The sequence below is a fragment of the Eleutherodactylus coqui genome, chromosome 9 (genome assembly GCF_035609145.1).
Source record: "Eleutherodactylus coqui strain aEleCoq1 chromosome 9, aEleCoq1.hap1, whole genome shotgun sequence".
Lineage (NCBI taxonomy): Eukaryota > Metazoa > Chordata > Amphibia > Anura > Eleutherodactylidae > Eleutherodactylus > Eleutherodactylus coqui.
Genome location: NC_089845.1, coordinates 149998556 through 150017854, shown reverse-complemented (window position 1 = coordinate 150017854; position 19299 = coordinate 149998556). Strand labels below are relative to the sequence as shown.

The window sequence follows — 19299 nt, the reverse complement described above, 5'->3', positions numbered from 1 at the left end:
CTGTGAAGCCCGCAGGGCTGCCTCCTCGTCATCCAGGGGAGGGGGCCGAGGAGAGCTTCCCTGTCCCGCCTGTCTGTGACAGAAGGCTCTGCTCTGTCCCCTCCCATCATAAAGGCAGCAGGCTGTGACACTATTCCCTGCCATGGTAGGAGATGGCACACAGAACCGGCAGCTGCTGCTGTACAGTATACACCAGACCAGAGCATCTGTACACTATAGGGGGCCATCAGTATATACAGAGTGTGGTGTATACACCGGAGCATCTATATACTATAAGGGGCCATCAGTATATACAGAGTGTAGTGTATACACCGGAGCATCTATATACTATAAGGGGCCATCAGTATATACAGAGTGTGGTGTATACACCAGAGCATCTATATACTATAAGGGGCCATCAGTATATACAGAGTGTGGTGTATACACCAGAGCATCTATACACTATAAGGGGACATCAGTATATACAGAGTGTGGTGTATACACCGGAGCATCTATATACTATAAGGAGACATCAGTATATACAGAGTGTGGTGTATACACCGGAGCATCTATACACTATAAGGGGACATCAGTATATACAGAGTGTAGTGTATACACTGGAGCATCTATATACTATAAGGGGCCATCAGTATATACAGAGTGTGGTGTATACACCGGAGCATCTATATACTATAAGGGGACATCAGTATATACAGAGTGTGGTGTATACACCGGAGCATCTATATACTATAAGGAGACATCAGTATATACAGAGTGTGGTGTATACACCGGAGCATCTATACACTATAAGGGGACATCAGTATATACAGAGTGTAGTGTATACACTGGAGCATCTATATACTATAAGGGGCCATCAGTATATACAGAGTGTGGTGTATACACTGGAGCATCTATATACTATAAGGGGCCATCAGTATATACAGAGTGTGGTGTATACACCGGAGCATCTATATACTATAAGGGGACATCAGTATATACAGAGTGTGGTGTATACACCGGAGCATCTATATACTATAAGGAGACATCAGTATATACAGAGTGTGGTGTATACACTGGAGCATCTATACACTATAAGGGGACATCAGTATATACAGAGTGTAGTGTATACACTGGAGCATCTATATACTATAAGGGGCCATCAGTATATACAGAGTGTGGTGTATACACTGGAGCATCTATATACTATAAGGAGACATCAGTATATACAGAGTGTGGTGTATACACCGGAGCATCTATATACTATAAGGAGACATCAGTATATACAGAGTGTGGTGTATACACCAGAGCATCTATACACTATAAGGGGACATCAGTATATACAGAGTGTAGTGTATACACTGGAGCATCTATATACTATAAGGGGCCATCAGTATATACAGAGTGTGGTGTATACACCGGAGCATCTATATACTATAAGGACCATCAGTATATACAGAGTGTGGTGTATACACCGGAGCATCTATATACTATAAGGAGACATCAGTATATACAGAGTGTGGTGTATACACCAGAGCATCTATATACTATAAGGAGACATCAGTATATACAGAGTGTGGTGTATACACCAGAGCATCTATACACTATAAGGGGACATCAGTATATACAGAGTGTGGTGTATACACCGGAGCATCTATATACTATAAGGGGCCATCAGTATATACAGAGTGTGGTGTATACTTGGACTTTGATAAAAACTTGGACTTTGATAAAAACTTGGACTTTGATAAAAACTTGGACTTTGATATGCTAAAGACTTTACAGTTACAAGCCAGCAAGGAAGAAAAGGAAAAATGGACTAAAAAGGGACGGCGTATGGTGAACAGTCAACAGAACTTGCTTACCATAGTCCCTGTGCCCCATGATGGCCCAGCTGACGCACGGAAAGACGCACCTCTCAAAGCAGTAATGATGTCGATGCTTGAACAAGGACGGGTGGCTCCTGGGTTTTCTGTAGCTGCTGCATCATTTGTCCAATTTTGCATGATCTTTGCCGTAAGCAACAGGGCAGAAGTAAATTTGCCACATAACACTTGCCGGGACCACTCTACCCATTTCAGGGATTGCAAATTGGCTACATTCAGCTCCTACTTGTTGGGAAGCATGAATATGTGCTTGTTGTTGTTGATTTCTTTTCAGGTTGGAGACCTACCCTGTTACCAAAGTAAATAAGCAGGTAACCGCACAGAAGCTCATGAATGAGGTAATCCGCAGATACGGGGTACCGGAAGTGATTGAGTCAAACAAAGGTACACACTTCACAGGTGAAATAATGCAACACATCATGTCTGCTTTGGGTATATTCCAGGCTTTTCGCGCACCCTACCATCCGCGGAGTAGGGGGAAAGTAGATACAAAAGACAATAGAGGAAATGGGCAAATTTTGAATTGAGTGTCTTCCATTAGTTTTTCGTTTTCTCCGGAGGATACATGCCACAGTAGCTGAGTTTGGGGAATGATTTTCTTGTTAATTTTGTCCTAGGTCCCTCCAAGGAATTGTCAATAATGCATTCTGCAGTCTCTGCTTTTCTCCCAGGTCCTACAGATGAGTGTCACAATCTGAAACCAGGTGACAGGGTCTATGTGAAAAAGTTTAAGAGAAAAACCCTGTTTAAAGGTCCCTACCAGATGTTGTTCACCACCACAACTGCAGTCAAGCTTGAAGGAAAGCCCACTTGGATCCACACTTCGCACTGAAAAAACTAATGATCCTGTATATCCTTTACATGCTATAATGTGGTACAATTCCTCTAACACACACCTTTGACTACTGTACACTAGCCCCCTGTTTCAGAACAAATTAATACAATCAAATGTGCAATATGAAGACTACACTGAGGGTGAGAATCCAACACTGCATCGTGCTAAGAGAGAATTTGACGCTCCAGGTGGTAACTTTGATCCACATGTACACATAGATGTAATAGGAGTGCCAAGGGGGGTGCCAGATGAATTTAATTCTAGAGATCAGTTTAAAGCAGGTTTTGAGTCCTTATTTGCTATTGTCACTGTTAATGATAATGTAGATTGGATGAATTATATCTATTACAATCAGCAGAGGTTTGTAAACTACACCAAGGATGCTTTACAAGGGTTAGCGGACCAGTTAGGGCCCACGTGCTGTCGTGGAGACTACTGGAAACCTGATTATCAGGTAGGTATAATCCATTTTTTCCCCCAGTCGTCTCCACGACAGCACCAATTGAGATGTACCACATAAAGTTTATTAGGGTGGGATTGCTGCCGAGAGGACTTTGCGGCCGAAGGCCATGTCCTCGTCCTGCTGCACTTTTACCCTATAGTGTTTAACAAACGTGTGGGGTTTCTTCCAGACTGCGGCTTTGCATATCTGCTCGACCGAAGCTGAGCTATGTTTGGCCCATGAGGATGCTACTGCCCTTGTAGAATGGGCTTTAAGAGCTAAAGGGATTTCCTTCCCGAGGGCTTTATAGGACTCTATGATGGCCAGGCGGATCCACCTGGCAATGGAGCTTTTTGCTGCTTTGTTCCCTTTATTTGGGCCACTGAACTGGATGAACAAGTTGTCGTCCCGCCTCCAGTGGCTTGTCGCCTCTATGTCGCCTAGGACTGCTCTCCTAACGTCCAGGCAGCTTAGGGTTTTTTCTTCCTCGTTTTTAGGTTTACTAAAAAAATGAGGGGATTATTATGTCTTGGGACCTATGAAAATGTGATACTACTTTTGGCATAAACGCCGGGTCCGTTTTAAATACTAATTTGGTGTCCGAGGTTTTCAGGAACGGGTGGCGAATGGACAAGGCCTGCAGCTCGCTAACCCGTCTTGCGGAGGTGATGGCTACTAAGAAAATGGTCTTGATAGTAAGCATTTTTATGGGTAGTGCTTCGATCGGCTCGAATGGTACCGTTGTCATGGCCCTTAGGGCCCAATTAAGGTTCCAGTCTGGAAAAAGATTTATGGGTCTAGGCCGTAATCTAGTTGCTGCTGCTAGGAACCTGTTGACCCATCTGTTGTCTGCGAACTTTGTGTCACATATGGCGCTAAGGGCTGCGACCTGGACCTTCAGGGTGCTTTGAGAGAGGCCCATCTCTAGGCCCTCCTGCAAGAACTCTAAGATTAGAGGGATGTCCGGGATAGAATCCCCGTGATCCCTTCCCTGTCTCCATGAGGAAAACCTTTCTCCAAACTTTCTGGTAGATAAGGTGGGTAGTCTTTTTTCTGCTGGACATTAACGTTTCTACTACTCTCTCTGAGAATCCCTTCTCTTTTAGTGAGGATTCCTCAAGAGCCATGCTGTTAAGTGGAGCTTGTCTAGGCTCGGATGGCTCAGTGGCCACTGCGATAGAAGATCTGTCCAGGTAGGGAAGATGACTGGGTCCTGGACGCTCAATGTTGCTACGAGACCGAACCAGCTTCTTTTGGGCCAGAAGGGGGTCACCAGGATTAGTGTGCATACCTGGGTTCTGAAATGTTGTAAGACTCTGGGGATCAATGGTATAGGAGGAAAGGCGTACACCAGCCCCTCTCCCCAGGTGCAATTGTGGGGTCCCCCACTGGTTGATCAGGATTCTGAATGCTTTCAGGGAGAGAGACCATTCTCCTGGGTCTATTTGCCTCCTGCTGAGAGAGCCCGCATTTTGGTTTAGCGTCCCCTTCAAATGGGTTGCTGTGATCGAGAGGATCCGGGCCTCTGCCCAGTGGAAAATTTTCTGTGCGATGTTTTGCAGAGCGGGAGATCTTGTGCCCCCTTGGTGTCGTATATGGGCGACCGCGGTGATATTGTCTGACAGTATCTTTATATGCTGGTCCCGTAGCGAGTTCCCTAACTGCTGTAGGACCTGCCATACGGCCTGTAGTTCCCTGTAATTTGAGGACTGTTCTTTTGTCCTTTGAGGCCATGGGCCCTGAAAGAACTGGTTTCCCACATGCGCTCCCCATCCCCAGGCGCTTGCATCCGTTGTGGTGTGAGTGGTTGGGTTTTGTAGCCAATGAACCCCTCTCCGCAGGTTCTCTGGGGATGCCCACCAACGCAGGGATGTTTTCACCATGCTTGGGATGTACATTCTTGTCCCTAGAGAGGACTGCCTTTTGTCCCACGTGGATAGGACTGAGGCTTGCAGGGCTCTGGTGTGAGCCTGGGCCCATGCCACTCCTGGAATGCATGACGTCAAGCTTCCCAGGAGAGACATGGCTTCCCAAACTGTGCATAATCGTCTCCGTAAAAAGGTTTTGACTAGCCGTCGGATTTTTTGTATTTTCTCCTCGGGTAGGCAGGAGCATTGCGATTCTGAGTCGAGCGTTATACCCAGAAACGTTTTCGGTTTGTCGGGATCTAGGCTGGATTTTTCCCAGTTTATGATCCATCCTAAGGATTGGAGAAGTTCTAGCACTATCCTCAGCTGTTCCGTTAGGAGTTCTCTGGACTCTGCTATTAAAATATCGTCCAGGTAGGGTATTATTAGGACCGACTTCTTCCTCAGGTAGGCGGCTACCTCTGCCATAATTTTGGTGAAGATTCTGGGTGCTGAGGAGATCCCGAAGGGCAGGCATCTGAATTGGTGGTGCTCTATTCCTTTGCCCATATCCACTGCGAACCTTAGGTATTTCCGGGACCCCTCGTGGATCGGTACGTGGAAATAAGCATCCTTTAAATCGATGGATGCCATGTAGGCTCCTTTGGGAATCAACTTTATCGTTGAGGAGATGGACTCCATCTTGAATTTTCTGTATCTGATGCGGGTGTTCAGAGGTTTCAGGTTCACTATCATCCGCTGTTTCCCGCAGGGTTTCCTTACTAGGAAGAGCCTGAAATAATGGCCCTGGGTTTCCTCGTTTTGCGGTACGGGGGATATTGCGTTTAGTTGTTGTAGGTCCCCAACGCTTTGCCTTAGTAGGTGTAACTGTTGTTTGGAGCCTCCCGTGATAATGAATTTTCTTCTGGGGGGGACACCAGTTCTATCCAGTATCCCTGCTGTAAGATCTTTGGGATCCATGGGCCTTCGGAAATCGCGGCCCCTTGATCCACAAAGCCCCCCAGCCTTGCCCCTACGGGGATGGCGTCAGGGTCTCTGCTTTGGCTCCCCCTGGTGGGGGTTAAAGAGGATGTTCCTTCCTCTGCCCCCCTTGGGGTAACTCCAGCGGCCTGTCTTGCCCTTGCCTCGGTAGGCCTCTGGCTGTTGCCTTGGGCCCGGAAGAAGGTCTTCCCTCTCTGTGGCTTTTCTTCCGGGAATCCCTTCTTTTTGTCAGCCGCCTTCTCTAGAATCTTGTCAAGGTCCGGTCCGAACAAAAACTGGCCGTAGAACGGGAGGGCGCATAGCTTATTTTTTGAGCCTAGGTCGCCTGACCACGATTTCAGCCATAACTCTCTTCTGGCTGAGTTAGACCGGGCTGTAGCTGTCGCTGAGAGTTTGACAGTTTCGGCCGCGGCGTCCGCTAGGAAATTTGTTGCCATACGCAGGATCAGAAGGGAATTTAGGATCTGTTCCCTCGGCATCTTGTTGGTTAGGTGTAGCTGTTCTAGCCATACCCCCAGGGTTCGCGCCACCCAAGTGGCTGCGATCCCTGGCCTAAGTATGTTTGCCGCTGCCTCCCCTGATTTCTTAAGAAGGCCCTCAGCTTTGCGATCCATGGGATCTTTTAACTGTGCGGCGTCTTCAAAGGGCAGGGTCGTTTTCCTGGCTACTTTGGCCACTGGGACGTCTACCTTAGGTACCTCCTCCCAGCTTGCGCAAACTTCCTCCTCGAATGGGTACCTTCTTTTTACCCCTCTAGTGGAGAAGGAGCTTGCGTCTGATTTCCTCCACTCTTTCTGGATTATTTTGGTGATATTCTTGTGGACAGGGCAGGTATGCTTGCACCTCTCCCCTAGTCCCCCAAATATCTCATCTTGTAGGGTACGTGCTTCTCTGGGCTCTTCCATTTTTAGTGTAGCCCTGACTGACTTAATTCCATTAAATCGTCCTGATGGAATAAGTATTTTTTGTAGTCCTCCTAATCTGAGGACTCCTCGGCCGCCTGTTCCTCTTGCTCCGACCCGATAGAACTCTCGGAGTCGGCAGGCTCGTCAGGAACATACGCCCTTTTCTGGCGTTGCCAGCTGTGACGTTAGGGCTGATCTACCTCTTCTTTCACCAGCTTCCTAACGTCCTCCTGATTCCTCTTTAACTAGCCTAGCTACGCATGCCTTGCATAGAGGCCTCTGGTACGTAGCTGGCAGTTTTATCCCGCATTCCACGCATTTTCTGAGTTTTGTTCGGGGGGGGGGGGGGGGGGGATGTCTTTTTTTAACCCCCTGACAAATAAAGCATTTTTGCGTGTAAATATGCAATTTTTCCATACACAATACACTGGATGTTTGCATTGTATTTTTTGCGGGTAAATATGCAATTTTCCATATACAATACATTGGATTTTGCATTTTGTATTTTTTGCCGCACTGGCTACTTACGGCCGCTGAGGCTGAGGTTTCAGCTGTCTCTGGGGCTGGAGCACTCATTACTATACCGGTGCTGCAGACACCCTGCGACCTGTAGTGGTTTGTTCTGGCTTCTCTCAGGTTCCTATTTTTTTTTAATTTTCGCGCTCCTGCGCTAAGCCCCGCCCCCTCCGCTCCTGATGCAGACGCGATGACGTCATCGCGCTGGACACGTGACGCGGCGCCCCGCCCCCCGCCGTCGAAGGGCTTCCTGGAGCACCGCGCTCTAACTTCTGCAGGGAGGACGAGGGGGACTGAGGCTCCCGCTTTGTACCCCCCATGGGCCGCCGCGGGAGGAACCTGGCCCGGGGGTTACCACCCCATGTGGCGTCCCGGGAGTCGTCTGGCTGGGAAGGGAGGACAGGCTGACCCACTGCCCTCCGATCCGCCTGTGAGTAGCTTCTGGCTGGCTTCTCCACCAGCCCCTCTCAGAGATCCTGCCTCCTGGCAGGACAGGAAGACACTGAGGAAAGTGGGGAAGGGGGGGGGGGGGGGGGGGAGCTTTTAACCTCTCAGTGTGTTCCTGTCCTATCAGGAGGAGGCAATCTCAATTGGTGCTGTCGTGAAGACGACTGGGGGGAAAAAGGGACTAAATCCAGTGACTGGCCTGAAGTCGAAGATGTACCATCATCCGGCTACTGACACCGAATGACAGAGGGTGCAGAATCTGATAGATACATGCCATCCATACGTGGGGCGGTTTGCTTGCTAGTCGCGGTTACCCACAATACCCGCTGCATATTGTGAAGCAAAGGCAGCAAACACTGCAGGCTAGTGGTTTGCTACAATGGAAAGCCTAACCTCCCACCATAGCACATGGTCATGTAGATGGTGATGGACCAAGATCTAGGCTAGGTATATTAGCGAGCCAGACTGCCTGCTTGCAGTGACCCGTGTAACCCTGGAGGAGGGAGGGGGAGGGGGGGGGTAATAGTCACATGGCTACATGAGAATAGGGGTAGTTGTAATGAACACTACATTGAGTAGGATGAAGCAACCTGAAGCTGCACCAGTGAATAGACATGCTAGCAGCTGACAACACGCCGTTCTCTATCTTATGGGATACGAAACCATACACCAAGGGCTTCTACGCACTAAGTTTTTTTTTTTATGCTGAATTTTTTTAAATGGGACTAACGTTTAAAAGAAAAAACGCAAAAAAAAAAAAATCACAAAAGCAAAAAACTTTTAACATTAGAAAGTCCCATTTAAGAAAACGCAGTGATCTCACGTTAAAAAAACCGCTAGTGGGTAGAAGGCCTAAGTAATGTGTCTACATCATGAAGGTTTGAAATGACTGTCAGTTCAATGAGGAGGCTAGTAGTAAGCCACAGTTGTGGGACCATGCTGCATAGGGAGTAATGGGCCAATTTGCAAGAGACGATTAGCGCTCAAAATTGGTTACAGCAAACGACTTGGAGGAATAATTGTGCAGCGTAAATGTAAAAAAAAAAAAAAAAAAGAGTCTCACTGTTCGTTCGCAAGTAGTTATCGGCGACTTTCACACAGCAGAAAGACTATTGCGGGATCACAGGCTTCTCGTTCCGTGTAAATGCTCCCCGCTTCAATTAGAGTGAGAAGCCCACGATCCAGGGGTGAAGTCCGTCAGTGTAAACGCTCTGCACGAGCGCCAAACGACCTTAGCGGTGACACCAGCGCTTGTGCAGATGTTTACCCATCACCCCATGTAAAAGGCAGCCATGTCCTTTCCTTTGGATGAGGAAGTGATATAGTCAACCTCTTGCCTCCGTGTTGAGGACTACACTATCCAGCCACCCCAATGATATTGTAGATTCCCTGCACTACTTATCTGAGCTGGAGAAAGGAGTGAGGAGACAGCCGACATCTGGAGTCACTGCGCTAGATTAGACAGACTGACAGCGCACAGTTGCCTCACTCCAAGAGGAATCTGACAGTCTATAGGGAATAGGTGGGAGAAGTCGTCCCACTCCAACGCAAAGTTCCACCTGCTGCAGAGGCCAGTATAGACCTAGAAGCCAGGGCTCAATCAGAAGTGCCAAACCATGGGAAGGACGTCCGCAACATTGGTGCTCGACTGCCAAACGATCAGGAAGACAGGTGCGCTGGGCCATCGCAGTGGGCGTGCGGGAGGACATTAACGAGCGATGGGGGAGCGGCCTCAGGAGTTAGCTAGGCTGTGGCTTAGGGGGGACACCGTAAGGTGTGAAGGAGAGGGGCAATGCTGCTATACTTACCTTGTCCTGTTCACTTCTGATTTTCATCCTCTTCAGCTCCCCCAGCGTACCCGCAGGGACACCTTCTCAGTGGCATCACTTAGTTGTGAGAGAACGCTGGAATTAGGGAGAGTCAGCAGGAATCTTAAGCAACTCAGTGGGTGGTGGGATACGGAGCAGTTAGTGCTACTCTGCTGTTTTGGGAATTAGACTACAGTGTTTTAAGCAACACGGTTCACCCTCTCCCCTTGGGCGACATCAGGGAAGTTAGATCCACCCCGATTCCTAGCTAGAGGGAAAGAAAATAAGAGTCCAGAATGCCTGCAGAGTAGATCTGCCTCCTGCAAACACCAACAGCCCGTTTAGGCATGCCGATTCTTCGTTTGCCATCATTCTCTTGGTCAGTTTGCTTGTGCAGCCCGTTTATACAGGCAGATACATCGTTGACTCGTTTAAACAAGCAGTCATTTTCATTGGCTTACATGGTGAATGATCAGTATTTAAACCAAATGAGGTACAAGTATTTATGGCTGCATACAATGAACAAAAAGCAAACAATGCATTGTTTGTTGGTTGCGTTTACACCGAATGATTGCTCCTTTTAACAATAAAATCGTTCCATGTAAAAGGGCTTAAAGGGGTTGTCTCGAGGAAGCAGTGAATTTTTTTTTTTGCCCAGTCCCCCTAATTAAGCATACATTACTAAGCCCCCCTGTAAATGACTTTTCTAGCTGGTTTGTACTTACAGTTCCAGCAACTTATAAAAATTTTCCCAAGATGGCCACCGGCTTTTTTCCCGTCGCTTGCTGCAGCCCGACGTGCGCGCTCCCGAGACGCTACCAGCTGTGTCTCCCTGACAACCAGACTCCCTGCAGCCGCCGACCGGACCCTGGGATTGAACGCGGCCGACCACGGCACACAGTCACCCACCGCCAGGCAGCAGGTAACTGGCGCTAGCCCTGACAACAGACGAAGCCCCCCCCCCCGCCCCAGCGGCAGCACAGCTGGGCGGCTTCTCGGGACAGCTGGGCGGCTCAAGTTTCTGCACCTTCCTCTAAGAGAGGATGGTACAGAATGGCCGCTCCAGCGCGCTCCCGAGAAGTGACAGCTCGTCTGCGCATGCGCAGAAGAGCTGTAGCGGCGAGCACACTGAAGCGGCTCGTGCTGAGCAGAAGACCGGACTGCGCAAGCGCGTCTAAAAAAGCAAGCTGCCAGCGAATTTAGACGGAACCATGGAGACGAGGACGCTAGCAACGGAGCAGGTAAGTGAGTAACTTCTGTATGGCTCATAATTAATGCACAATGTACATTACAAAGTGCATTAATATGGCCATACAGAAGTGTATAACCCCACTTGCTGCCGCGGGACAACCCCTTTAAAGCTAAAACGGATTTAGCTCAGTGCCTGTAGGTGGGGTATAGCTGGTAGGAGGGACCAACTCCTTTTTTGCTTAATGTCTGCCTCCTAGTGGCAGGAGCTATACCCAGGGTCTTTCTTTGCCTCCCAATGACATGGATGAGAAAAATACATTAGCTGGTCATTGGCTATATACGCAACAATGAAATGTCTGATCCAATCCTCATTGCACCGGCCCATATACAGAGGAGTCAATGTACAGAGGAGAACACTGTAAGGGGGTTTATAACAGTTAAAATGGATTCAAGAGTAATGGGAAATATAAGAGGAAGTGCCTTCTACAACTTTTCTGCTGGTTCCACTTCCAGCTTTGGCTCAAATAACTGCAAACAAATCACAAGCCTGTAGCTTAAGGGCTCCTTCTCCCAAGTGTATATTGGCTGGCCGTGATGTACGTTGTGATCTGATGCATTGGATTGCAATGCATCAGATCACATGGCCGTATTTCTGAGACGTAAAAGCGCCGGGCCAATGTAGCGCCGGGCGTTTTTACATCGGGCCCAAAAGATAGTTCTAGGACTATGTCGCCGCTGCATGGGTTCCTATGGGAGCCCATGGCAGCAGCCGGAGGTGGGAAGGAGTTTAGCAGCTCCCTCTGCTTTCCTCCCCCCTTGCAGGCTCACCTCAGCTCGCCTCCCTGCTCGTTCTTTGCAATGGGAGGAGGCAGAGCCAAGCACTGTCCTGTCCCCTCCCATTGCCGGCTGCAAACAAGGGGCAGGACAGGGGTGGAGCCAAGCTCCCGCTCTCTCCCAGCTTCTTGTCCATAGCCATCAATAGGAGTAGGCAGGACTGTGCTTAGCTCAGCCTCCATCCTGCCCCCTCCAATTGAAAAGAACAAGTGGGGAGGAGAGCAGAGGTGAGCCTGCAAGGGGAAGTGAGGGGAAAGGGGCGACGGCATGGTGACATCAGCATAAATGCCGGGGCCCATGCTGTGTGAACGGGCACACAAACGTTAGATTTGTGCGCCTGTTCACGAGCTTCTAAGCCCAGATGATAGTGTATATCGGCTGGCCGTGAAAACAGATAGCCGATCTAGGCTCGTGGGAAAGAGCCCTAAAGAGAAGTTAAAGAAAACCTCTGTGCAACCAACCCTTATAGCTAATCAAGAGACTTGGTGCAATATATAACTATTGTGCGTTTCCTAAAGTGTGTATTAACCTGCTACCTAATGAAGGAATACAAATCTCAGAGGTGGCCCTTTCAAGCTGTTCGAATCAAACATACCAACTATACAGCCTCTGATATTTACTGAACGGGTCAGCCGAGACGTTCATGGTGAACACCAGGGTTCCAGACAATCAGCAGCACTTAGGATGAAGGTCAACCTTCTGAGTGGACAAGAGGAGGGTGGTAGGTGGGGATGGTCATATTCTGCACCTTACATGACCACTTCAAGAATTGGGCACACAACCTTAAAACTATCCCACTGCAGAGGAAACGCAAGTAACGAATGAAACCTTAATGCTGAATTCAGAAATAACGCACTTACTATAGGTTTGTATCAGTTTGTTTTGTTTGTTTTTTTTTTTTACTAAAAAGCTTCCATTTAAAGTAAAAACATATCGGCTTTGAGTTGTATTTCCCCACTTGCTTAGGAATTTGACAGCATAATAAAATGAAGAATGACTTTTAGAAAAAGGTGATTGAGTGCATATAACATAAAATGACAGGTGTACATGCAGAGTATTAGGACCCATGGTTAACAGCTGTTCGTCTATGAAGGTGGTCTTGGGCAGACCAAAAGTCTAGGCAAGTGACACATCAAAAACAAAATAGTGCAACATAAGCTCGATTTTTCATATCTGGATATCACTTTTACAAGTTTAATATACATCATGTACATCACAGTAGCCAAACTACAAATTAAATAGCATGGGAGAAGAAAAAAAAAAAATGTACCCAAACATTCCCACACAAAAAAAAAAAAGTTAGGGGAACAGATTTGTTTGTTTTTACATTGCAATTGCCAACTCCCTCCTTCTAAGAGACAACCATAAAACAGTTTCCACAAAGGCAGTATGTGAATAATCAAATATATTATAACCTGGTCTTCTCACTATTCATCACAGTGTAATCATTTCATCTGCTGTCCTATAGGGGCACAGCCTAGCAAAACCGTTATTAGGAGCGTGTAGGGATACTGAGGTTGTGTCTGTACCTTTAGTTTACTGAGGAATGTCTTAACCCAATTGGTGTTAGTAGCGCCCCTGACTGGAGCACCAGGTGTAACAAAAGTCCTTGAGACTACCAAGGGGCATGACAGAATTAACCTTCATATCTTAAGATTGACAAATGGAAAAAAGATCTACAAAACCCCCCCGCCCGCCCCCCCCCCCTTTTTTTGTTGGTTTTTTCACTATTTATATTACAGAGGAGCACACTTTATTTACTCTACACAAAACCAAAGTTCTTGGTTTTAATAGCAAGTAATAACTTCTGCTTGAGAATCTGTTTGGAGGAGTAAAGTGGGACGTAGAGGCGGGAGATGCACGTGTTTGCTGTTGGGAGGTGTTGGTCATCTGGCGGGCGGATGGTGATGGATGGCATGGGTTGAAATCCTTCCTCGCTTGCGGGTAAAGATGGGCTTGACGTCCAGAAATATACCTAGAAAGAGAGCAATTCAATTACATCCACTGTAAATTAAACATCGTTTCTACAATATGCCGGGTTTCTAGGACACAGTAAGTTGCTGCAGGCCTTCGGCAGTGAAAAACCTCCAGCAAATCTGCACCTAAATTGTTCAGATTTTGCTACAAAATTTGGGGCATTTTAACCCTTTGTTTTCAAGTGCTATAATCCGCAGCACGAATAGGCACGCTGCAGATCTAGAATCCATGGTGTATTTCAAAGACTCTGCAGATTCGTTGCAGAAGTTTTCTACTCCATGTAAATAAGATTTTGGACATTTTCCACATGCCTTGTACCATAAAGGCTACGGAAATTCCACAGCATGTACGCGGCTTGTGAAGCGGCTTATAGTTTCTATTTGCCAAAGTTCTAGCACAGTAAAAAGGTATCTGCTGCACGCTTTTCGAAGAGGAAAATCTGCAGCAAGTATGCTGCAAAGTCATACCTAAAATGACATGGATTTGCCGTGGCTCTGCAACGGGCTTTAACCCTTGTATTAACCCTTTCCAATCCTATTTGTATCCTGGTTTTCCTGGGGGGGATTACTCTTTTTCTGCTGTTATAAAACGGCGCTATATGTTGGCTAAAGCCAGTACTGCATGAGGTGACACGTTGGATAGGCTCCGACAGCAGAGAGGCTGGCAATATACAGTAAGAGAACCTCGACGGACGTCTTCCAACATCAGAGCTGTACAGCCTTAAAATCATAATGTCTTAAGGCAGACAGTGGATTGGAAAGCGTTAAAAAGGTTGAAATCCACAGCATAAGGCCCAACGTCCACAGGCAGATCTGATTAGTGGAATCTGCGCTGAAGATCCGCAAATCCAGCCCCTCAGTGAAGCATGGGTGGCTGCACATGAATTAAAGCATGTGGATTTGTTTTGCGGCCTTTTGGTTCCCGCATGGACAGCTTCCATTGAGGTCAATGCAAGCAGTCCGATCTGCGGCCCGTCCACAATTCAATTGCAGACGGGATGTTGATTCCGCCAGAAAGCAGGAGTTTAGAAAAAACAAAACTCGACTGTACATGTGCAGCGGCACGCCAGAGAGTGCTTCCACACACATCGCAGTGAAGAAAATAAAAGACCCGGACGGGTATGCAGGGTCTTCAGCCGTGGGCAGGGTCATATTCCGATATGGACTCCTGCATGCGGAATCCGATCCGCCTGCGGACATGAGGTCTTAGATGGCATGACAGATTTAGAATCTGTAGAGTTTTTAAATGCTGCAGATAAGTTGCGGAAACTTCCAACCCCACGTGAAGATTTTTGAAATCTTCTCTACATTTCTTATACCATAAGTGCTGTGAAGATTCCATAGCATTTAAGCTATGTATGAAGGTGGTCTTATAGTTCAACATTATTTTACTGGTAAACACATTTTTTTAAAAACAAGAAGATGAAAGCAGCTGAGCAGCTGTCATCACAGGAGTTAAGGAAATGGAAGGCATTTTATATAAAGAGACCCTCTGGGCCTGGAGAAACAAAGGCGTTTGAACTTAGACTACCAAAGCATACTGTGGACAATGTGCATCAGATAGTCAGAGAATAAGGCCTCATTCCCACAGCTGTGTCGGACTCCGCCAGCAGAATATCGCTGAGGACTCTGACCCGGTGCCCCCCAAAGACTCCATACTCTTCTCCAAATCCGCAGCGAGTCCAGTCCAGTCAGCCAACGCATGCACGGCGCATGATGTGCCGGTGGTGACGCGTGATCACGCAATACTTCTGCTGTGCTCACAGGGGAAGAGTCGTGTGACGGATGGCTTCCATTGACTACAATAGACGCCAGCCATGTGTTTTTCCGCGGCAATTAAAACATGCCGCGATTCCTTTCATGCTGTGGAATTCAGCGTGAACATTGAAAGGCAGAAAGCCATTAGGTTCAATAGAACCCAATAGCATCGGGATAACACCACGGATTTCCACCACATGAATCGTGGCAGAAATTAGTCCGTGGGCAATAGCCCCAATACACTATATGCTGCTCTGACTGGTCAGTACTGCTCATGTGGACAGCACTGGTTAATCAAAGCAAGTGCAGTGCCTTAGACTAGACTAATGACACATACTACTACCCAGAATGCATCAGGTAGTCAGAAAAATACAGATGGCCCCACCAGCTGCTCCAAGCGTGGACAGTAGATTTAAATAACTTACTAAGTCTTGTCGCTCTGTCATGCTCATCTTTTCTACTATGGACCAAAACCAACGCTTGAACTGCAATAGTTTTTCTGCGTTTTCTCCTGTAAAAGAAAGGGGAGGGGGGGAAACGAACTTGTTACAACTTAAAAACTTGAAGGAATGTTGATTAAAACGAAGGATAATCCAAACCACCATCACCTAATGTTAGGCATTTAAAAAGGAGGGAGTATGGGCATTAAAAAAAAAAAAGGTGAGGTAGCCCCTGTTTGGGACCTGCCCTATGAGCATTAGACAACTGGCTGCTGTATTATTGAATTACTCTTGTCTTTACAGCAGTTTTACATACTGGAAAATTAAACCACCATTACATCAAGCGTATAATACAAGCTATAAAATGGGTTTACCTAGTTTTGAAAAAAGATGGCTTATCCTTCAAAATAGTCCATCAATTTTGTATAGAAAGAGAGTTATGATTTTTTTGATAATTAAGGATAGACCCAAAAAAAAAAAAAAAGGGCGACATCTTTAGGCCCCCTGTCCACGGGCGAGGCGGAATATTGCTAGCGATATTCCGCCACCCAGGGGAAAGGGAGAGAACTGTCAGTTCTCTGCTGTGAGCCTGTTTGACAGATTGGCATGCCGCGATTTGAGTCCCGTGAGCAGAGAACAACTATGATTCTCCGCTCTCCATAGCAATGCTATGGAAAGAGCGCACTGCATTACCAGCAGATGGAGTATCGCTGCGGGTAACGCAATGCACAAGCGCCTGTGGACAGGAGCCCTTAAGGGATTAAGGAAGGTTTAATAGGCATTTTGACTTCCAGTGAGACAGGATTTGCTTTCCTTCTAGGTAAACCGCAGCTTCCCTGAGCTTTCGCAATATAAAGCAAAAAAGGAGTATTGTAAAATTACAATGTGAATTAGTTTTTTGGGATTCACAAGTAAATCCAGTAAGCATCGAGCCCAGTTACCCGATTCATCGTTGAATGATGTGAAACTGATCAGCATCTGAACATTAACTTCACCACAGCCATTAACAAGCAGCCTGAAGTCTTCAGCTGTTAAGTCTTCTAGTGCCGACTTTGGAAGCACATCCAGCAATCCTTTTCTCATCGCCTGCAATATACATTTGGTAAAGTTAGTGATGCTTAAACGTTTCCATTTAAGACTACATTTTTCCCAACATTTAGTTTAGCAACATTTTTATACTTACAAGTGTTAGTCTCTCATCACACCCAAAGCTTAAAAGGCTTATCCCAAGACAAAGTTATCGCCCTCTGATGCGCAATCGAGCATGTGCTCTGCTGCTCCATTCAACTCTAAGGGACTGTGAGGTAGTAGAGGACAAGCACTTGGCTTTCCCCAGCAGTCCCATAGTGATGAATGAAGTGGCTTAGTCACCATTCCATTCACATAGGAGGACAGGACCCACATTCTCATGATCGCCGGTTGTCCCCGCAGTCTGATCCCCACCAAGCCATCCCTTAGTCAGTTTCCTCTCTTTAAATCCCGTTCTAGGAGGCTCCGATGAGCTCTACTCTGCTAACTCCTGTCTGTCCAACTAAAAAGGATTGTATATAATTTCTATGGAAACCTCTGTGCATGAAAAATCAATATATACAGACATTGAACCAAATCCCTGCAAAAAAAGTTATGCACCTTTTACTGTACATTAAGATTCATTTCCAATGAAAGGAGAGCCTGCATGGTTTGCAGACTCACACATTCAAGTTTCTGGTAGGGAGGACATTAGGTCTCCCATGAAGGTGCCCTCCTTCAGCAGCTGTGTATCATAACCACACCCACTCAATACTACACAGCTATCTCTAACTCATCCTCTGCTTGCTCTGTTCCCCTTCATTGTTAAGAGCTTCTGATCTCCACCATCCCCAGCATTGTTACGTATCCTTCTAATTGTAATTTTCTCAACTCTGCCCTCCTTATCTGACAGGCAAGAAAGCTAGGGGAGGAGCCGAAAACACTTGTCGGTTTACTCTGACAGCATTTGCTACGGTTTCAGTCCTGCAGTGCCTGGGAAAACCATACAAGCATTCAAAATCAAATAATCAAAATAAACTTTTACAGTTTTTCAGAGGTTGTACATGAAGAAATAGTCTTGACCGAATACAGAATCTGTACAAAAACAAGCGCACACCCCCAAAATATTCTAGCCAAAACACTGCAAATATGACAACTTACATGAAGAGGTTGTTCTGCAACTACCAGCATCCTGTGCTCTGCATATTTCCTTACATATTCATAAACATTCTGAGGGGTCACAGGAATATTTACACCATTGGGAATAAGTTCAACCTGAGGAGAAACATGGGAGTTAGAAACTAAAGAAAAAAGTTACAGCATTTTCCCTGCAAGAGACCATATACAGAGAAAGTACAGTCATTAGATCACTTACTAGCATTACCTCATGACAAACATTTTAAATAATCAAAGTGCGGTTGGCTATCGTGACGTTTTCTAAAGATTATCATGGTGATTATGTGTGCCTAACATTAAAGGGGTTGTCCCGCGAAAGCAAGTGGGGGTATACACTTCTGTATGGCCATATTAATGCACTTTGTAATGTACATCGTGCATTAATTATGAGTCATACAGAAGTTATTCACTTACCTGTTCCGTTGCTGGCGTCCCCGTCTCCATGGAGCCATCTAATTTCAGCGTCTAATCTCCCGATTAGACGCGCTTGCGCAGTCCGGTCTTCTCCCTTCTGAATGGGGCCGCTCGTGCCGGAGAGCTGCTCCTCGTAGCTCCGCCCCGTCACGTGTGCCGATTCCAGCCAATCAGGAGGCTGGAATCGGCAATGGAACGCAGAGAGCCCACGGTGCACCATGGGAGAAGACCTGCGGTCCACCGAGGGTGAAGATCCCGGCGGCCATCTTCGCAAGGTAAGTAAGAAGTCACCGGAGCGCGGGGATTCAGGTAAGTACTATTCGGTGTTTTTTTTTAAAGCCCTGCATCGGGTTTGTCTCGCGCTGAATGGGGGGGCTATTGAAAAAAAAAAACCCGTTTCGGCGCGGGACAACCCCTTTAATGACTGAAATATTACCGGTAGCTTGGGGAAATAACTCATTGCACTGTCCTACCTGTCCGCCGCTCTCTTCTTTACACAGGTCTATCGCAAAGGCTAGATCCATAGATGCAAACACAGCATCTGCATCAGGACTCTGAGAGGCGAGGATGAGCTGTCGTAAACTTTCATACATCACGTGATCGAAAAATGCAAAGTCGTGCCAGTTGACCTAGACACAAGAAAAAAAGGTTACATTTGTACTAAAAAAAAAATCACAGGCAGAGGGGGGGGGGGGGGGGGGGGGGGAGGGACACGACACACAGAACACAAAGTAAAAAAAAATCCCCAAGGCTGCTTTCAGATAAGCATAATGCAGGTGCATTTGTACATCAGAATACGGATCTACCAACCCAAACTCAGAATTGTAGATGCTTACAA

At 46.9% G+C, this 19299-nt stretch overlaps 1 protein-coding gene across 1 annotated transcript in view; it reads right to left on the bottom strand.

Moving 5' to 3' along the window:
* Positions 1-12848: 12848 nt before the first annotated feature.
* Positions 12849-19299, bottom strand: part of UBR5 (ubiquitin protein ligase E3 component n-recognin 5) — a 73576-nt gene continuing 67125 nt past the window's right edge. Inside the window, exons 54-58 of the mRNA XM_066578627.1 lie at positions 18935-19090; positions 18033-18146; positions 16805-16949; positions 15849-15934; positions 12849-13664 (exon numbers count right to left, since the gene is read on the bottom strand). Coding sequence (XP_066434724.1) covers positions 13452-13664; positions 15849-15934; positions 16805-16949; positions 18033-18146; positions 18935-19090 — 714 coding nt within the window. The 3' untranslated portion in view covers positions 12849-13451. The remainder of the gene's footprint in view (positions 13665-15848; positions 15935-16804; positions 16950-18032; positions 18147-18934; positions 19091-19299) is intronic.